The 21273-nt window shown below is 42.2% G+C and overlaps 1 protein-coding gene across 2 annotated transcripts in view; it reads left to right on the top strand.

Annotated features, from left to right (window-relative positions):
* LOC117501814 (fibrillin-2-like) overlaps positions 1-21273 on the top strand; it is a 68302-nt gene that overhangs the window by 22773 nt on the left and 24256 nt on the right. Inside the window, exons 5-8 of one of the 2 annotated variants that reach the window (XM_034160772.1) lie at positions 5118-5233; positions 9366-9519; positions 9771-10040; positions 17794-20709. In XM_034160772.1, the coding sequence (XP_034016663.1) occupies positions 5118-5233; positions 9366-9519; positions 9771-10040; positions 17794-20709 (3456 nt within the window). The remainder of the gene's footprint in view (positions 1-5117; positions 5234-9365; positions 9520-9770; positions 10041-17793; positions 20710-21273) is intronic. The other variant, XM_034160773.1, reaches the window with a different exon arrangement.

The raw sequence follows: 21273 nt of genomic DNA, 5'->3' as shown, positions 1-21273 counted from the left end.
TGCTTCCGCCTCCTAAGGTGTCGAACGGTTTGCCAGAATTTCTTCGAGGCCGACCGATAGTCCTCCTCCATGGCCTCCCTGAACTCCTCCCAGACCCGAGTTTTTACCTCTGCGACTGCACAGGCTGCAGCACGCTTGGCCTGCCGGTACCTGTCAGCTGCCTCCAGTGTCCCACTTACCAACAAAGACAAGTAGGAGTCCTTCTTCAGCTTGATGGCATCCCTTACTTCCGGCATCCACCACTGGGTTCTGGGATTGCCGCCGCGACAGGCACCAGAGACCCTGTGACCACAGCTATGAGCGGCCGCATCAACAATGGAGGTGGAGAACATGGCCCACTCGGATTCCATGTCTCCAACCTCCCCTGGGATCTGGGAGAAGCTCCCCTGGAGGTGGGAGTTGAAGACCTCGCCGACAGAGGGTTCTGCCAGTCATTCCCAGCAGACCCTCACGATACGTTTGGGTCTGCCAGGTCTGACCGACTTCCTCCCCTCCCAGCAGATCCAACTCACCACCAGGTGGTGATCAGTTGACAGCTCAGCCCCTCTCTTCACCTGAGTGTCCGAGACACATGGCCAAAGGTCTTATGATACGACTACAAAGTCGATCATCGACCTCCGGCTCAGGGTGTCCTGGTGCCACATGCACTTATGGACACCCTTGTGCTCGAACATGGTGTTTGTGATGGACAAACTGTGGCTAGCACAGAAGTCCAACAACTGAACACCACTCGGGTTCAGATTGGGGAAGCCGTGCTTCCCAATCACCCCCCTCCAGGTCTCACTGTCACCACCCACGTGGGCGTTGAAGTCTCCCAGGAGAACAGTGGAGTTCTCAGTCAGAGCACTATCTAGTACCCCTCCCAGGGACTCCAAGGTCGGGTACTCTGCACTGCCACTCGGCCCGTAGGCCAAGACAACAGTGAGGGACCTGTCCCCGACCCGAAGGCGGGGTGAACTCCAACACATGGAGACTGAGCTGGGGAACAATGAGCAATGCTACCCCAGCTACCTAATATTTTAGTTTTTGTTTTTTTTTTCCAAAAAGTCAAACTAACAGAAATGCATCCAATTTCAAATTTCATAATTTACAAGTTACAAGTTGTAGCATTGCAACTTGTAAAAAATAATTATGAAATTTGAAATTGGATGCATTTCTGTTAGTTTGACTTTATGGAAAAAAAAATATTAATGTGGATAGTCAAATAGTTTCCTGTTTCTTCTTTTACAGCTGTCATTTGCTCCATGTGGCAAAATTTGTACTCATGCAACTGATTATGGGACCATAATTTTGGAAAGTAATTTATGATTGCTTGAGGTGTACTCCAAGGTTCTCTGCTGGGTCCCATTTTGTTTCCTGTGTATTTTGTCCTATCATGTTGTGTAAAATGTGTCAGTGCTTCGTAGATTATGTCCAGTTACACATTTCATTTAAGACTCCACATATTTTCTTCATTTACAGTAATACTGACACATCTGAAAACTTTGTCTTCTTGAATCAACAAATATAAACTTTGGTGACGCTTGATGAACAATCCTCTCCTATCCCCACCCCCAAATCTTAGGAACAATGCTAAATCTAAGATTATAGTCCATTTCCAGATAAGGCAGAGATGATCCTTTTTTTTTTTTTTTGTGCCACAGTGAGACAATTTAGGTTTGTTTTGTTTGTTTGTTTGTTTGTTTTTTTTTGTTTTTTTTTTTGTGTAGTCTATTCAAGAACATTCTGCATCACTTCCACATGGTCTGGATTAGTGGTTCTACCCATCCCTTGGAGGAGCGGAATAGTCGAGTCAGTTGCAGAGATAAGGGTTTAGAGGTTTAAAGCTGTCTGTAGCCTCTGTGAAAACATTTTAATTGTGGTTTTAAGAATAAGAACTGATCTGAAAATGAACACAGGCTATTGGGACCCAAACTGAAGTAGACCCACAATAATTATGCTTAAACCCCAAATCTAGTTGACCTGAGCAGTCCTCTGTTGTGATGAGACACCAACAAACCAAAAAAAGAAAACCTTAACACTTTAAAAGAAACACTTTTCCTATAATTCAGTGTTCTCACATTCAGAAAACACTTCATTCTAGAACTGACTGACAGAAGATGAAAATGGAGTCATTGTTACAACGCCAACACGGACGCCTGGGAACAAAGGCAATTCAACGGAACAAGAGTCAAACAAACTGAATGAATAATATCAGAGTAAAACAACCGGTGTCACAGTCAAAACGGTGCCCCCTTCTGATGGGCCCGCTCTGTCTTCACTGCAAATTTCGGCGCCTCAGCAGCAATTCTCTGATTATCACCTCGGTTCTGCTTAAAACTGCACTCCAGTCATCATCTATCTCAGTGACAGATCTCTGAAGCTTTTGTACAACAATCATTTCCACATAAATTCAGCATTTTTTCATCATAAAAGACGAGGGAGCGATCAGAGCACCGCAGAAGCACGTCTGAGCCTGACTCTCTGAGTCTGACTCGCTACCCCCAAAGCGAAGGGAATAATGTGATTATTAACCATCAGATGACAAAGTAAAACCTCTTAAATCATTCAAGTGTCAGTTTTAAGCAAAAACGAGTCAGTTTTAAGCAGGAACAAGGTGATAATCAGTGAATCGCTGCTGACGCTCTGAAATTATGCATGCGAAGTGAAGGCAGGGGGACCAAATTTTAGGAGGGACCGTTCGGTCAGCAACACGCAAGTCAGCTCCTTGGAACCAAATCAGCACATGAAGAATGTCAAATTCAAGGTTGATTAAATAATAATAATAAATTAAAGAAATGTTCCATAATACAAATTGAAACATTTTGACATGCCAGCAACAAATTTAACTTTTATTCTGCTTCTTCTCCCCTATGACTATTTTCAATTTCAGTTTTTATTGATACAGTGCCAAATCACAACACAAGTCACCCCAAGGCGCTTGACCAGAGTAAGGTCCCCCATTAGTGGACCTGCCTCAGTTGGGTGATGACCCCATCTGACCACCATAACAACAACAAACAATTAGAATTAAAACAGTTAACATAAGCAATACAAGGTAGATGGAATTTATCTCACACACATACACACACCCACCACACAACACAAAAACATTGCAACTAGCAACCAGTAAACACATAAAATTGATGCAATAGAGAATAGAAATTTTAACAATTACACAAGATAAACACGGTACAATAAAAGAAGAGGAACAGAACATTTAAACACAACTAAGCCCAAGTCAGTTATAAAAGAAAACAGATGAGTCTTTAACCTGGATTTAAACAAGTCCACAGAATCTGATTCTTTACTGGCAAAATCACAGGAAACTGTGCAGCAGGTACATCAGCGGGACAAGGGGCTGGGCTATCAATATGGAGATCTTGGTTCGATTCCTGGGCATGTTGCCTGTCCACGTCCTTGGACAGAACGATTAATCTGCATTGTCTCAGTCCGCCCAGCTGTGAACAGCACCGGCCCTCTGTAGGGACGTAACCTGTGATGGGCAGAGTCAGACTGTGTCATTCTCCACGGCACCAGTGGACCTCAGGGGCCGTGTAAGACTTACTGACACAGACTTTTTTAAATAAGATTTAGGGACTGGATCAAACTTTTACTATTTGGCTTCAGTTTGCTGATTCCATACATCTTTTTTTGTGGTGCTTGTGGAGTGGAGCTCTTCACCTCTTTGCAATCTGTTTGATTGTTATTGACGTTGCTGTTGCTGGGCAGCATTGGCTGATGGGTCTGGTTCTGGTTCAGGCTGCTGTGACGGAACTGTTTCATTTAAACGCGCAGAAGGATCCAGAGGCGCTGCCCATAAAACACAACAGTCTGCCTGTTCCTCCTGAGGTTGACAGAGAAAAGAAAGCAGCTCATTTCCCCAAAACGTAACCAAACTCTGATTGGACTGGAGGTGAGGAATGAGCCATCAGCCAAAACCGCAACCAGGCACAGCGTGAAATAAGCAGAGACTCTTATATTTGCGTCCCGTCACCTGTTTTGTGCACATTCTGAGATTGTGGAGAAAAACAATCAGAAATTCAAAGTTGCTCCATGTTCGATGGCTTCATCTGGGATCACAGGTTTGACCTGAGTCCAGAGGGGCGGTTCCTCAGATCACATTGCTGCCTCTTGTGTTTGTTGTTTTTGTTCGAGTGAAGGTTCAATAGAAATCTTCTTAAAATGTCAGCAGTCACACAGTTAACATGTTTGTTTTTTGTGTGAATTCTGTGTGGAGCAGTGCTGTGGTTTCTCTCACCCAGTCCTGAGCTTTAGGAAGTCTCAGTTCGAGCAGCATACTTTCTGGACTTCGACACAATGAGTAGCCAGTCCCTTTCTTCTTAGACCTCCTCAGTGGTCTGCGCTGGGTGAGCAGTAAGACAGCAAAAAAAGATCAGAACCACTGAGACGCCGTGAGCACAGAATTCTATGATTCTGTCCTGCATAGAAGGTGCACGCTGGGTTTTGGGAATGTGGCATCTTGCCATCAGCGACCTACTGGCAAGTGAATGCAGACAATGCAGATGAATGGTTTTGTCCAAGGACACAGACAGCATGAAGCACAGACCTGGAATCAAACCCTGGTCTACATGTTGGCTGTTCATCGCTAATCCTCAGATCCACTACTCTGCTGAGCCTGTTGCAAAGAAGAGGTTTATGGGTAATCTGAGGCCTTGAGGGACTGTCTGGTCAGGGTAAATTGGTGAATCCTTGTGGACCCCAAAAAGAAAAATTGCTGAATAACTTTTTCTTGAATTATGCATAAAAATTCTTGGATCATTCATGAATTTTTGTGAAATTTTGTGTAGAGACATTTCCTGGATCACTGTCTGGACATGGTAAATTAGACTTTCCAACGGAATCCCTGCCCCCCCCCAGTGGCTCCCAGAAGACTAAACAATGCCACCTTCCCCCCATTTGATCAGAATTACTTTCTCTTTGTCCAAAGGACTTCAAGGTCTCTTAACCCTGTTTTAAACTTTTTTTTTTTTTTTTTTTGCCAGTTTAATTTTGAACCAACTTTTAAAACAGCAAATAACGTTCAGTGGTAGAACTTGGATTTACTTAATCTGTTTTCTCTCTCTCTCTCTCTCTCTCTCTCTCTCTCTCTCTCTCTCTCTCTCTCTCTCTCTCAGTAATGTCAGATGTATCCCAGCTGAGTACAAGTGACATCACAGAGACATCTGTCACTCTTACGTGGACTCCGCCCCCTGTCCAGTACAATATCTACCACCTGACCTTCACCGGGCAGGTACACAAGTCTTTTTTTTTTTTACACTCTAGTTCTGAATTAAATCATCTTGTCTTCATGGAGTCAAACTGCTTCATTTTTTTTTTAAGTCAAAGTGACCCAAAATGAACAACACTGGTCAACATTTTTTTTCTTGCATGGACTTTGCGAACTGATTTAGGGTAATTTTGGGTGCTGAATCCAAATCTGAGCTCAGATTTCCTCTGTCACATTATGTTTTTGTTTTTCTTGTTTTTGTTTTTTGTTTTTGTTTTTTAGCAATCTGCATGTTCTGTATTGATGGATGACACAAAAGTTGCTCATTCGCTGATGAGTTTGATGCCACTAATCATGCACAAAAGCAGCTTCAAAAGCATAGTTTTTAAACCAGTTTCACAAAATGTGAACAAGACCCGTAATATTGTTTATGGTAATATTGTTTTCCAGGCAGTGTAATTTTTTTGTTCCACGTTAGATCCATGTTCCATGTGCCATGTTGATTTGGCACACGTTTTACGCTGGATGCCCATCCTGATGTAACTCCATATAACCTGGACAATGAGCAGGGGTGGGGTTTGAACCAGTAGCTTTCAGCTCTGAATTATAGGGAAATAAATGACCTTTCACCTTTGACCTTTACCCTAACACTTTTCCTTTAAGAGCTGCAGAAAACTGATGTGACTTTTAAATCCAAGCTGTGTTTTTCTTGTGCTTCAGTAATGACACAACACAGCAGTCCAAATTCCTGTGCCCCCCCCCACACACACACACACACCGCAATATCCAGGATGTCTGCGTCAGCGCTGAATGATGCTCATTGATCATCCGCCTCATTATACGTCCTTCTGGCCAAACACGATCCAGTCTTTCTTCCTGAGCACCATGAAGCAGCAAGCTGTGCTTTGCCTCTTTGCCAGGATGATGCGTTCACAAACATGTGTGATCAATCTGGAGCAGAAGGCACTAAAGATGTGGAAAATGACTAATTGTGTTGGTATTTCTCAGAACCGAGCAGAGCAGGAAGTGGACCGCCAAAAAAACAAACAAAAAATAATACCCTCCCATTATTTAAAATAACAAAACAAAACAAAAACACAAGTCTAAATCCAAAATGTCAGCAAGTTGAGACTGGATCTCTCCTCTGGCTCAGTCACTTCCAACTGTCGCTTTATTGATGAACGCGAGCCGATCAGTTCTGACATCATCACAGCAAAAAAAAAAAAAAAGGGGGGGTGGTGGTGCGGGATGGACAGACTCATGGACACACTGATGGCAAGAAGATATGATTTTTAAAAAGCCAGTTGGATTTCCCCCATCGGTGCTTTAGACAGTGCGTGTACATCGTTAAGATGGACACGGGCCCCACGTCTGTTTGTGCCAAAACACAAACAACCAAAATGCTGTAAATATTTCTCTTGTCTGATCCGTCATTCTGAGCCTTTCTGCAATACTAGTTTATAAATTTAGCAACATCACAAAATTAATCCAATGAAACGTAAAAAAAAAAATCAATTAAAAAATCATGTTTTAATCATTGATGATTTTGAGAAAGTCTAAACTTGAAACCTTCGGTTTTGTGTCACAGTAAATGAAAAGACACCTGATGCAAACCCTGCACGCTCTGCACATCGGTGTCGCTGACCAAACAGCCCCCCCCCTCTAAAAATTGGTCTGATCTGCCTTCACTGTGCATGTGTCTGAGTCTGACTCTTCACCCAAAGTATAAAAAGGAGTAATGTGATTATTAACCACCAGATGACAAAGTAAAACCTCTTAAATCATTCTAAAGTCAGTTTTAAGCAGAAACAAGGCGATAATAAATTGCTACTGACTTCAGAAATGACGCATGTGCAGTGAAGGCAGGACAGACCTGTTTTTAGGGGGGACGTTCAGTCGGCGACACCAGGATATATCCATGTCTGATACGTATACCTTATCACGTCTCATCCTTCAGACTCGGGCTCATACAGATACATCGGGGCATGATACAGGGCGTGATACATAAACAGACACATAAGATATTTATCTCATACCAAAAATAAAGAACAAGAACCAAATAATTATCGTCAACCCCATTTGTCAAGTTCCACTGGACAAAAAACAATGAGCTCTCTCTTCTCCTTCTTGGTTCCACTCAGTGAACAAGTTCACATCACTTTCTGTTTTCCTGGTGGTGTTCTTGTTCTTATGTCTCTCTATAAAGTCATGAGTGTCCTCTTCACGAACCTCTTGGTGTCTCATAACTTCAGTGTGAGACTCAAGTTGTAGAATTCAGAGAGGCTAAAACTCTCTCACCTTGATCAGACATCTTGGTTGAATGAAATGATCTGGATCCTGTATCAGGATCCTGCACTTGTCAAAATGAGGGGGTGTCATTGGTGGGGCTGAGAAATGTGGGCTCCTGATTGGATGAAAAGAGGGGTGATACAAAGCCTGATATTTTAAATGTTTTTTTTTTTTTTGTATTGCTCTGATTTTATTACCACAGTTTCCAGGACAGTAACATTGATAGGAAAAGTGTATGATTTATCAGCCCTATTTTTTCTTGTATCTCAGGAGGGCTGGTTTACAAGTATAGGGCAGATTTTTGTTGTAATATGTGATAATTCATGTTATCAATCAGTCACAAATATTTTGCTGATCAGTATCAGTTTATCACTCCAGCCCTACTGGTTGCAGAGATGTAGCAGAAAATTATGTTCACACCATGTTTTTGTTGACACCTTGACCTTTGTCCAATCCTCTCCAAAAGTTAATTATCTTGCGATATCTGCCATCATATTCCCACCAAGTTTGATGAATGTTCATCCAGCCATTTTTTTTAAACTTATTTTGTTTATACACACACACACACACACACACACACACACACACACACACACACACACACACACACACACACACACACACACACACACACACACACACATAGAGGAGTTATTACAGTACCCTGTTTTGTTGCTTTGCGCGTACCATGTTGCCAAAATAATTGTGGTCATAAAAAGTTAAACTTTGGTTACTTTTGCTTCAGTCATTAAGGCGGATGTTAGTCAGAAGTATGCATAGGACAAAAGATCAAAGGAAACGTCTGCCATTTGATCTCCACCAAATTATAATCGAATCAAAGGAATGCCCAACTACAAAACTCATTTGGTTTCCACCAATGTGATAATGAGTAGTGTTATCACGTCCACAACAGAACGCTAGAGTTAAGGCCAGGGTTCTTTATGACATCATAAAATGGATAAAAAGGTGAAACTTTTTTTTTAGGCACAAAGATGACAAAAAGACAGGAAACTGCATGAGCCCAGGCATCCTCTGGTGGCTGTTAAGAAAAAAATGCACCAATGGAAAGAAATCAAAATAAAACTGTAGACAGACTGATGTTCTGCTGTGGCGCCCCCTAATGGGAGCGGCTAGGAGAAGATCCCATCGAGTGGGGTTTGGAGGGTGGATGCAGATGTGGGATGCTTGTTGCTATGGGAACACAAACACTGTCCAAAACATGGCAATAGCCAAAGCGATGTCATCAGCACCGACTCGCAGCTGCGAGAGAGAACGAGAGGGAAGGAAGCAAACTTCAGCTTCATTCAGTCTCACCCGGTCCGACTGAACAGGACCCGGGTCTGCGTCACCATTAGGTGACATCACCGCCACTGCGGAAATGTGATTTTTCTTATTTACTTTAAACGGTGTGACGCTGCGTGCGTCTCTCTTCGGGTTGAGTCATTTTATTCTCTTGTCAAGAATTTTATTTCGAACATTTTTGTTTTCAGATTTATGTTGAATCTGGTTCCATTTGGTGGACCCAGATGAATCTCTATCCTGTAGTGTTTTCCTGTTTGTCACCATGACAGCCATTTGGAAGCTGTGTTTTCATGATGTTTGGGTTCCTGTGGGAGTCGCTACACTGCTGGACACTGTCCTGATCTAGAACAGCACTCTGAGAGTGGATCCCTTTTAGTTTCAAAGAACTTTGTTGTTGAAAAACTTGGAAAAACGAGTGGATTTATCCACAAAATGGAAATCATTGACTTTTGGGGCAGATTTACAAAAAGTAGAAAATATCATAACAGTGCATGATGGGTAATTTTGGAGGAGGAACGTACTTTAAAGAGTGCTGTCCTAACTGCGGTTCTTTCTGCTCAAACAGAAGGAGAGTGACACAAAGATCAACATCCAGGTGGATGGCGATTTGAGCAGCTTCACCCAGATGGGCCTGGCACCCGGTCAGGACTACAGTGCCACCATCAGGGGAGAAGTGGACGGAAGGCTAGGGGCTGAGAGCTCCACCCACTTCATGACACGTGAGGGTGTTTTTGCTTGTCACTTCAGGAAACTGTTTGTGCCATTAAATGATCAACTAAAGAAGCACGATACAAACCCTGAACATGTTTCATCAAATCACAGTTGTCCGATTCTGAAGTTGTGACATTGAACCCTTCGTTAATTCCTATCGAAGGCATAATTTTTTGCATAAAGTTCAGAAAATGTCAGAACGTATGTGGTGCGTTGAAAATAAAGTGGCACCTGGGCTCTTCTCCTCCTTCCCTTTCAGTCATACCCGGTCCCTCCAACTTACATGTCGTCAAGACGACCAGCACATCTGCAGTGGTCCAATGGGAGCAGTCACGGGGTGAAATCGACAGGTACCGTTTGACCATCGTGGCTGACGGTGATCGAGGGAGGACGCAAGAACTAACCATCCTGCCACACAGGGACTCTGCCCACATTAAGCAGCTGGAGGCAGGGCGTTTGTATGATATCGTACTAGTGGCAGAGAAAGGTACGAGTCAGAGTGAATCAGTGACGACCCAAGTCACTCCAGGTGTGTATGACCAAAGACTCTCTTCAGGTCACGAGTCAATGAAATATGATTTGAGTTGAGACCTCATGAATTGAAAATGCTAAATCACTTCTGATGTTTTCCTTGTTGTTTGTTTTAATGAGTAGTTTTTGCTTTTCATAATAATTTAAATCCAAATAATTTGGAAAGTTGTCAGAGGAGCAGATAATACACCTCTCTCTCTCTGTGTGTGTGTGTGTGTGTGTGTGTGTGTGTGTGTGTGTGTGTGTGTGTGTGTGTGTGTGTGTGTGTGTGTGTGTGTGTGTGTGTGTGTGTGTGTGTGTGAGTGAGAGGAGAGAGTGAGATATTCCTTATCAGCTGTGAGCTGGTGTTCTTGTGTCCTGGGAATCATCTACCAACAAAAAAAGTGGTGAAAAAACAGCACTAACTTAATAATAAAATGATTAAAAAAGAAGAAACGGGTATTTTCCAGACTAAAGTTTGTTCCGCTTCCAAGTTCTCCACACACTGTTGCATTTTGCCACGCATCCAGGGTACAGCAGTAAGGGACGGGGTACGGCTTCAGTGGGGCAGGCGTTTGTTCCCTTGGTAGGGAACATTTACCTTTTCTAGGTACCGATTTTGTGCTTTTGTGCTTGGAAACATAGTTATGGTCCCATTATTGATCTGATTAATCTGAAGGCCCGGTCACTCGGCACTTGACGACGGACAACAAAGCCCAAACGAAACAAGAAATCTGGACTTTCTTTGACTTTCGTTGGCATCATTTAACCTTTGCGAAGCTTCGTTCCTGCAGCTGGCACTTCGTCAGGATTTTTAAACTGTTGAAAAATTTGAACAAATGCTGCAGAAAACCTCAATTCGTCCGTATTTCGTATTGCTGTAGTTCTTGACGGTTTCTTATCGTTTGCTTAGTTTTTGTAACGTTAACATTTAGTTCGACTTTGTTCGACCAGCTGAATGTTTTCACACAGTACAAAAGCCGGTTTGTGAGCGCTGCAGTGGAGGAGAGATGTAGCATTTCTGTGGCAGAGCTGGTGTGTGGTGTGTGGCTTCTGCCTCTGCGTGTGATGTGGCGAGTGCTGCCGTGGTCACGCCGTTGTGCTGGCCGGCCAGGAAGAATTTCTCGGCCTCCTCCGCCAGGGCACGGCAGTCTATGATTGTGGTGTTGCTCCAGTGCTGCGCGCACCAGAGGAGAGAGTTGCTGCACAAAAAGTCCTGCCGGAGCTGCAGCATTCTGTCCATGAACTCTGAAGGGCTTGCTGTCCTCCAGCCCATAGAGAGAGAACAGCCTGCTGACCCTTTCAGTCTGGCAGTTCAAACATTTTGAGGAGGTGATTCTTGATTGCTGTGTATTTATTCGTAGCAAGGGGCCTTGCAGGAGCGCGATCAGCCTCATTTGTTTCCATGGAGCTGAGAGCCATCTCAACATAATAATCTTTTGTGTCGCATGCGTGTGCATTTCGGGTATACAGACAGCGATTAGAGTTTTGGTACTTGAGCGATTTGAGAAATATTTGGCATATTTGCAGTGTGTATAATTTTGGTGAAGTATTTAGCGTGGGTGATGGTGTTTTTTTGTTTGTTTTTGGTTCATAAAAATGAGGCGTCTTATGAATGTTGAGCAAGTGCTTCAGAGTTTGTTTTCAATTGGAGCAAGATGGAGCGTGCAGCATGTCGTCAGAGTCTGAACCAGACAGTGAGGATTCTGATGATGAAGGAGATGATCCCCCTTTTGTTCTGGATGAGTAAATAGAGTAAGTGGATCCACCGATGTGCGCACAGATCTCCACAGTGGATCGGATCACGCGCTTCTGTTTGCAGCTTCTCCAGGACTCATGTGCTACAGAGCTCCATCCCAGCGCCAAGTCCTGGAACGGAGAGATGCAGACACACACTGCTCCAGCAGTGGCTCCAGGCGCGTTTTGTTTAAAGCATAGAGATCAACGTTGGCTTTGGTTTCATTTTGTTCCTCTTTCGTTCTTTCTCTCTGCACTCTTTATTCCCAGGCTATTCAGTGACAAAGCTTGTTTGTTCACCTTTTCTCAACGATTTCTGACTTTTTTTACTTTTTGTTCGCCTTTTCTCAACGATTTCTGACTTTTTTACTTTTTCCCTTTGTTCATCGTATGCCGTGTGACTAGGCCATTAGAAGCACAGGGATGACCTTGTCTGTGCACTGCTGTTGCTCCTACTAGCATGTTAGTAACATGTTTATCCAAAAATAACAAATATACTGAATTATGCTAAACTAAAGGTGAGCCCTGGACATCAGGGCATCAACCTGTGATGTCACCAATCAAAGCATTGTGATAATGTTCATCTTTTGCCAATGCTACCATATTAGCATGGTGGTAATGGATTAATCAACAAGTTGTAAAAGTAAACAATGGAGATGAACATGCTTTGCTAAAGCTATCACTGGCATATAAGTAACATGTTGAGCCAATGGAAGCAGAAGTGAAAAAGCTATGACAGTCGTGTACGTATGATCATGTTTGTGGTTCACTAACGCTAGTACGACTGTGCTAACAGTGGATTGGTTGCTTTGATGACAGCAGATGTAATGAATCAAAAGAAAGAGAGTCTGTGAACCAGATAGGTTTGTCACTACCACCCAGGGTGGCAAAACCTTTGATTTGGCAGTTTGCTCATCTATATAGTAGGGACTTGGAAAAAAAATACATGGTCGCCATCCCAGGGTGGTAGCTGTAGCCAGGTAAGGTCAATAATAATTACTCAAGGGTCAGAATTGAAAAATGTTCCAGCCCTGTTAAAAAATATCGCATGATTTGTCTGATCGTAAAGATTCTAAGAAGGTGTAGTTTCGACTACAAAAGTTAAAGTTACTCCGATTTTGGTAAACGGTGGTGCAAATTATTGGTTGAGTTAATAGGGTTAATCCAGAAATTATTCACTGTGCTTTATGTTGCAGCCTTATTCCAAATTGGAGTAAATGCATTTTTTTTCTCTCAAAATTCTACTCACAACACTAGACCATGGGCTGTGCAATCAATATCCCTTTGGAATTTTTGAGACCATGACCTATGTCTGGGGTGGGTGCAAAAATTTTAGCAAATGAAAGCCTATGGTACCCCAGACAATATACTTTTTTTTTTTTTTTCACAAAAGTAAATTCTGAGCGTTAGTGAGAACTGCTGATCCGAAATATCAACATGCATCAAGTATATGTTATTAAAAAAAATCTAAAAAAAACACAGAAAGCATGCAGTTAACGTTTAAAAATACTTTTGTCAGCATTTATGGATTTTATTATTGAATAAGCTAAAATATATTAAAGTGATGAGTTACTCCATTTCACTGTCACTGCCGTCCTCATCAGAATCTTCTTCACTGTCATCATTATCTACAACACTGCATCCAGTGATGTTATTACAAATGGTTTCTGGCACATTTGCAGAGATCTGGGCATGGAACATTGTTCTGTAGACAACTACAAATGTCTGAATCTGTGCATTTAGTTTTGTTTTTACACAATTACCAGTGTCAAAGGCAAGTTGAATTACACAATCATACAACTGCATAAAATCACAATTACCATGAAATAAGTTAGCCATGAGATTCAGTATTTCAATTATGCAGTTGCTGAGCAGTAAAGACAAAACCAAAAAAACTGGCCAGAGGTTCCCCGTGTGGCGAAGCATCGAAAGTCACAATTACCATGAATTCGAATGGCCATGAGATGTAGTATTCCAATCGAGTAATTGCTGGAGAATAACTACATATGGCCTAGTTCAAAAATAATGAAGCCTAACTGCTGATTTGCATTGCATTTGTCATGAACAAGCCATTATTTTATTTAGCACCATCCAGATTTACCTGTGAGTTGCCTATAGTCTCTTTGACAGGTACTTAAAATTTCATGGAAAAATTCCGCACGGTTCCAGAGATATGCATGAAATTTACCTCAAAAATAGCACTTTTTTCATCGAGTGACATTGATATTTAGCATTATCATTTAAAGTTGACTGTTAAAGAAATAACCTTGTATTTTGTCAGTTTGTTTGTTAGTGCTTCATACAAACACACAGTAATACATTTTTGTAAAGGTAGAAATGTCATTTCCTAGAAAAAAACATCATGTTTCTAAAGCAAAGTAAAACTGTAGCAAGCATAACGCTGAGAATAAGTCCTTGATTTATTTGTGTCAAAACCTTAGCTATATCTCCTACTCTGCTTCGATAGAATAATTATATTACTTGTTCAATAATACCAGGAACTAATGGACAGAATTTCTTTGTTTCAGGCTTCTGCAGACTAAAGAAGATACCTCCAAATGTTGTTGCAAGCATTCCGCTCTATTATAGTATATATGCACTGATAATTTCTAGCAATGACTGAACTGAGGCCAATAGAAATATTGAAACTCTGATATATAACCATACCTAAAATGATAACATTTCACAAAAAGACCACTTTTAAATTTTGGTGGTTATGCCACACTTTGGCTTCATTATTTTTGAACTAGGCCACATAAAAAACTAAATAAATGAATGAATAAATAAAAAAAATAAAGGCCAGAAGTTCTCCTACATGTCTACCAGTAAAGCATAAAAAAAAAATCTCTATAGTATTACTATGAATTAGAATTGTCAGATCATTCCAAATAAGACTGTGTGTGATCATGTCTTTCATGATGTCATTTGATGAAATTAAATATTAAGCTTACCAACATACAGCAGCTGCAGCTTCTGCTTTACTTCTGATGCTCTTTGTAGTTATTTCAACCTATTCTGATTCGGTAAAGTGTGAGTAGCATCTCTTGTAATACACCATCGTCGGGTATTGGAGATTTACCATTATTATTACTATTATGATTATTACCATTATTATTACTATTATTATTACCATTATTCTTACTGAAATCTGCCGACATGGCCAACGACGCTACTCCTTGCAATTTCGATTCATCAGCGAACCGATTCACTGATGAAGCGAGACAAAGGAACACCTCCGTTTCGGAGTGTTAGAGGACAAGTTGGGACATGTCTATCTCGGCTTTCAGTGCTTACCAGTCGAGTGAGTATAGAGAAATTGTGGAGAGCTGGACATGTCCAAACTTGTCCTGTAACACTCAGAAACAGAGGTGTTCCTTTGTCTCGCTTCATCAGCGAATCGGTCGTGACGCGCGAAGCCTCCGCCCGGCTGTCCATGACAAAATCTCTTGTTAAAAGTGAAATCTGCCGGAAAATGGCTGATGTCCAGCTCTTGTGATAACCAGAGAAAGAGCACACGACGGTCTCGTATCCACAGAGCCATCCGTTTAGAAATGATCCAGTGGTTTGTGCCGCGTCGTCGCAGCTCGGAGCGCGACGCACCGACCGTCCTTAAAGCAGTCCTGAAAGCTGTAGTAAAAGTTCTTATTCTCTGTGAAGCCCGTAAAATTTTCACCGAAAGCCAGATACATTTTTCGAATGGTTTCCAGGTGCCAGTCTCTAACAGCTTCTGAAAACATTCTGATGGAAAAAAAGTCCTTTTCATTCCGCCATTTCCAGACCATGAAAATCTGACGAGGGGGCGGGACCACTCCTTCCCAAGGCGTGCTCAGAGGCGAATGACGTCACCGACAGGCGTGGAAAAACTCACGCGTGAGCACGAGGGTTCAAGCATGTCTGATGTAAAAACATATGAATGAAATCCATATAGTTTTTGAAAAAAATAAAAAGGTACGATACTTTGACAGACCTCGTATATTGGTACAGCTGAGTATCTACACCACATAATGACAACATGAAAAAAAAATTGTTTTTTTGTTGTTTGTGTGTTTTTGTAAATTTATTTTAAAAAAGCTAACAAATCACATGTACATAAGTATTCACACCCTTTGCTCAATACTTTCTTGATGCCTCTTTGGCAGCAGTTACAGCCTCAGGTCTTCTTGAATATGATGCCACAAGCTTGGTGCATCTATCTTTGGGCAGTTTTGTCCATTCCTCTTTGCAGCACCTCTCAAGGGCCATCAAGTTGGATGGGGAGCATCGGTGCTCAGCCATTTTCAGATGTCTCCAGAAATGCTAAATCAGCTTCAGGTCTGGGCTCTGGCTGGACCACTCAAGGACATTCACAGAGTCGTCCTGAGGCCACTCCTTTGATATCTTGACTGTGTGTTTAGTGTCATTGTCTTGCTGAAAGATGAACAGTCGCCCCAGTCTGAGGTCAAGAGTGCTCTGGAGCAGGTTTTCATCCAGGATGTCTCTGTACATTGCTGTATTCATCTTTCCCTCAGTCCTGACTAGTCTCCCAGTTCCTGCTGTGGAAAAACATTCCCACAACATGATGCTGCCACCACCATGCTTCACTGTAGGGATGGTGCCTGGTTTCCTCTAAACATGATGCCTGGCATTCACGCCAAAGAGTTCAATCTTTGTCTCATCAGACCAGACAGTTTTGTTTGTCATGGCCTGAGAGTCCTTCAGGTACCTTTTGGCAAACACCAGATGGGCTGCCATGTGCCTTTTTCTAAGGAGTGGCTTCCATCTGGCCACTCTATCATACACACCTGATTGGTGGATTGCTGCAGAAATGGTTGTCCCTCTGGAAGGCCCTCCTCTCTCCACAGAGGAATGCTGGATCTCTGACAGAGTGACCGTCTGGTTCTTGGTCACCTCCGTGACTAAGGCCCTTCTCCCTTGATCGCTCAGTTTAGACGGGCGGCCAGCTCTAGGAAGAGCCCTGGTGGATCAGACCTTCTACCATTTATGGATGATGTAGGCCACTATGCTCATTGGGACCTTCAAAGCAGCAGAAATGTTTCTTTACCCTTCCCTAGATTTGTACCTTGAGACGATCCTGTCTCGGAGGTCTACAGACAATTCCTTTGACTTCATGTTTGGTTTGCGCTCTGACATTCACTTTCAACTGTGGGATCTTATATGTAGACAGGTGTGTGCCTTTCCAAATCATGTCCATTCAACTAAATTTATTCCAGCTAAGCTGTAGAAACATCTCAAGGATGATCAGTGCAAACAGGATGCACCTGAGCTCAATTTTGAGCTTCATGGCAAAGGCTGTGAATACTTATGTACGTATGATTTCTTAGTTTTTGTTTTGTTTTTTTTTTTAAAGTTGCAAGAAAACTTTTTTTCACATTGTCATTATGGGGTATTGTGTGTAGAATTTTGAGGGGAAAAATTCATTGAATCCATTTTGGAATAAGGCTGTAACATTAAAAAAAATGTGGAAAAAGTGCAGCACTGTGAATACTTTCTGGATGCAGTGTAAATGTTTGTTTTGTCTCCAAGGTAATGGTCTAAGTCCGTTGGATTTTAAGACATTTGACATATTACCCCATAAGGTGATAACTAAGCATAACAGATGGTGCAAACTATTACTTTTTAAAATCCCATTAGCTCAACCAGTAATTTACATCACTTTTTACCAATCTTGGAGCAGTTTGACCCCTGTGTAATCCTTCACTGATGATTTGGTGGTAGGGTTTGCCACCATAGGTGGTAGTGACACACCCATTTTCAGGGGACTGGACTGAGGCCCAAAATGGTAAACCCTACATCCTGGTCATTAAACAGGGATACAGCTGGTATTACTGCAACTAGTCACAGTTGGGGCCAGTTTGAAGAGTAGAGTAGAGTAATAATTATTCTGAAAGTTCTACTTCTTACAATAGTTCCTTAAATCAATTTTCCTTCATTAAATTAAATTGAATTCTGAATGTTAAAACTAAACGTTATTGTAATAAACTGCACACAACTGCCTTACAATTGATTTAAAATGTTAACTGCATCCCCATCTTTAGGAAAGACCTTACTAAGGGTTACCATCACACCTGTGACCGAGCACGTCACACCAACACCAGGACAAGACCACAGTTTGACTTTTTCAACTGAGGAGCAACATGAGAACAGGACGGAGAATTGGAGAGAAGCAGAGTCTGTCAAAGTCCGTGTTGGAACAAACAAAGACTCCTCATCCAGTACCAAGACCAGGGCGAATCCCCTGTTCAGCAGAAAGGATGGTCATAGACCTAAAATTGCTTCTCGACCCACATTATCCGGGAAGACCAATGGCTCTTTCATTTTTAATACAAGTAGAATTGCACCTGATTTAAGCAGGATTGGTTTGAAAACTCCTATAGGGGGCATGAAGAAGAAGGCACCAACAGTGAGCAAAAAACCCAAATCTGAAGTCCCGATAATAAGAAACCAAACAGCACCTTTGACTGAGAGAGACCCCAGTATCCTAAGCACGGAGAAGGGGGACCACAAAAATCAGACTGTAATCTCTGGGGTTGACTCCAGAACCAACAACTCTGACGAATCAAACGTCAACGTTGTCTCAGAAGAGCAGCCACACGTTGGAGATCCAGTGACTTCAGAGTCAACTGAGACTGTTCAACACAATGAGAAGAAATGTTTGAATAAGATTAAAGTGACACACATCCGATTATCCTACAAGGACAGAGTCAGCGGGTGCAGTGGAGATGAAAATGTGCTAGAAAAGACAACATCCAACCCAAATCTGAGTTCCTCTGAGTCCAAAGAAATGACTGTAACAAGTGACGTGAACCCTATATCTGAAGAGACAGAGCCCAACTATACACCAGATCCTTTGCATCAACTCCTCACTGACACTTTTGATGATTTGAACATTAAGACATTTTCTATTCAGCTTTCCAAACAGTCAAATCTCTCTGACACAAAAACACTGAGGAGGCGGATTTTATATGGATTAAAACCACTGACATCATCCTCATCATCTTCATCGTCCGTAACATCTGCACAGTCATCAGTAGCCCCGTCTTTATCTTCAGATCCACAAGCTTCATCATCATTACCATTAACGGCTTCATCATCACCGCCATCATCTTCATCAATCTCAGAAAAATCTCACTCTGAAGGAAATGAAATGCAAGAAGCTAACACCAAAGAAAATGCCATTGACCTCCCTAAACAGACAGAAGACCAACAACCTTCAAGAGATGCTGATGTTCCTGTTTTCCGTCGTACATTTCCAAAACTGGGATATGTACGTCGCTTACGTCAAAACCCAGGACTATATCAGAACCGTACCCGGTTACTTTTAAGAGCTCATTATCATTCTCCATTGTCAAATACTACACATGGACTAGGGACACAGAGGATACACACAGCCGCATCTTCAGGTCCTTCAGGGGAATCGCCTCTATTGGATGGAATTGTGCCTGAAGGGGATCCAAGTGGACACAAAGATGCGGTGACAAAACACATGTCATCTGGAATTGAGCAAAGTCAGAACAAACAGCCAACAGAAGGAGGAAGACTCACAGTTAGACGCCTCCCTCCTAAGGCTGGACTGCTGCGCCGCCCAAATGTTGGAACTTTAACAAGCCAAATCAATCCTAATTTAAGGAGTCCTCTTGATTCTGAAACAGAGAACGATAATATCTCCTCAATTCAATTGCACACTACCTCATTACCACATTCTTCTCATAAGAACTCCAGTCCAGTTGAAGGCACAGTGCCAGTGCGAGATGGCAGTGATGACATAATTAAGGGAAATTTTGTCACTCAGTTAAATCAAACTGTGGGACGTAATGGAATATCTTCCTTCCGTCCCACAGCTCCCAAAGGTGCTTTCTCACGCCGACCAAACCTCTATGTAGGACCCTTCCGAAACAGAACCCGGACATACCTAAGATCTCATCCATTTCCACATGGAGGTCCCACACACAAGTCTGTCCTACACGGAAAAGTAAACGGAAGCAGAAGCACGAAATTTCAAAGTAGTCTGTCACAAAATTCTAACATCAGTAAAATTCCGTTTAGCCAATCAGAAGAGCAGAATATCGAAAGCCCAACTGACGGAGTTCAAATTACACCATCAAAAAAACAAGGCACTCTAGAGTTAGTTCCAAATGGACACGTAGTGGGTCAAAACACTGCCGTAACACAAACTGAACAATCAGAATCGGGGGAGAATGTGCCGATACAAACTAACAAATTTTTGGAGGAAGGAACACGTGATACTGAATCTGCTTCCTACTCTGGCATTCAGAAAAATAGAAGTACTGGTGCAATATTTCAAGGAAGACCAACTATCCAATTGCGTTCACCAAGTTCAGGCCAAGGAGCCTTAAAGCGAGTCACACTTCCAAAGAGCAAATCTTCAACAGGAATAATACAAGCACGAATCGCCATCCAGAGGAAAAATAACATAGATGGAGGCAAAGGAGCAGATGATTTAAGAAGAAACAATGCTCCAAAAACAGGGTTTGAGGGTAACACAGAGCAGAAAGGAAGTGGTGCATCCAACGTTCCTGTTTCTTCCGAGGTTACGAGGGACCTCCTGGACTATGCTGGTGAGAAAAACCTGCCCTCAGAAGAATATAAACTCACAAGTGCAGAAAAAGTAGAAGCATTACCAGAGCAGGAAAGTGAGAAAGAAGAAGAAGACTCTGAGAAAGAAGGTGGAGAGGAACAGGAATCAAACAAAGGAAAGAATGCAGCTGAAAACACACTTGCTGAAAGTGTCACCACAGAAGTTGTAAAGATCCAGACAAGGACAACAATCAAACCTCCAGCACAAAATGACCAAATCTTCAAGCAAGTCCATCCTGGTTCAGATCAGTCCTTCTTGTTTGAGAATGTTCCTCTGCAGAAGGAGTACAACGTGACCTTCCTGGGAGACGGGCATGGCCTACCATCCAGACTGAACAAGCTGGTCATCAGTACAGGTACAAGCCATTGTGACAGTAGACCACCGTGAAGTGCTCCTATACAATCTATAACATTACATTGGATGTTTGTTGATTTTACCTCAGCACCTACTTGGGATGAAACTGTTCTCACTGTACCTCGAACATGCACGGTTCATCGTGTGCAACACAGATGTGACTAAGTGTCCTTTGTCTTAGGCGTGAGTGTTGATGACTTACTCAAAATGCTTTTCCATGTTCAATGCAAGAGTGCAGCTGCTCTTGAAAACTGTAATCTTGGAATTTACAGTTTTTTTTGTCATCGTCATTGTGTTTCTCATGTTGTCATGACCTTTGACAATTAAACCTGCTTTGTTTGTTTGCAGCATTGTTGGTTTGGTTATGCCCATTGGTTTGAACTTCCTGGGAAGTAGTTCTTAAACACACAATGCATAGCATTAGCTAGCCTTGAGAGTTCATGCTGGTATTGCTTGAGAACCTTTGGCTGGAATGTATTTCAGATCTAAATATTTTACACAGATAAAACTGCAGATACTTCATAATTTAGTATAATCACTCAGTAGTGGTTACAGACAAACATTA

The sequence above is a fragment of the Thalassophryne amazonica genome, chromosome 20, assembly GCF_902500255.1.
Source record: "Thalassophryne amazonica chromosome 20, fThaAma1.1, whole genome shotgun sequence".
NCBI lineage: Eukaryota > Metazoa > Chordata > Actinopteri > Batrachoidiformes > Batrachoididae > Thalassophryne > Thalassophryne amazonica.
The sequence above is the reverse complement of the archived record's forward strand: the minus strand, read 5'-3'. Positions and strand labels throughout refer to the sequence as shown.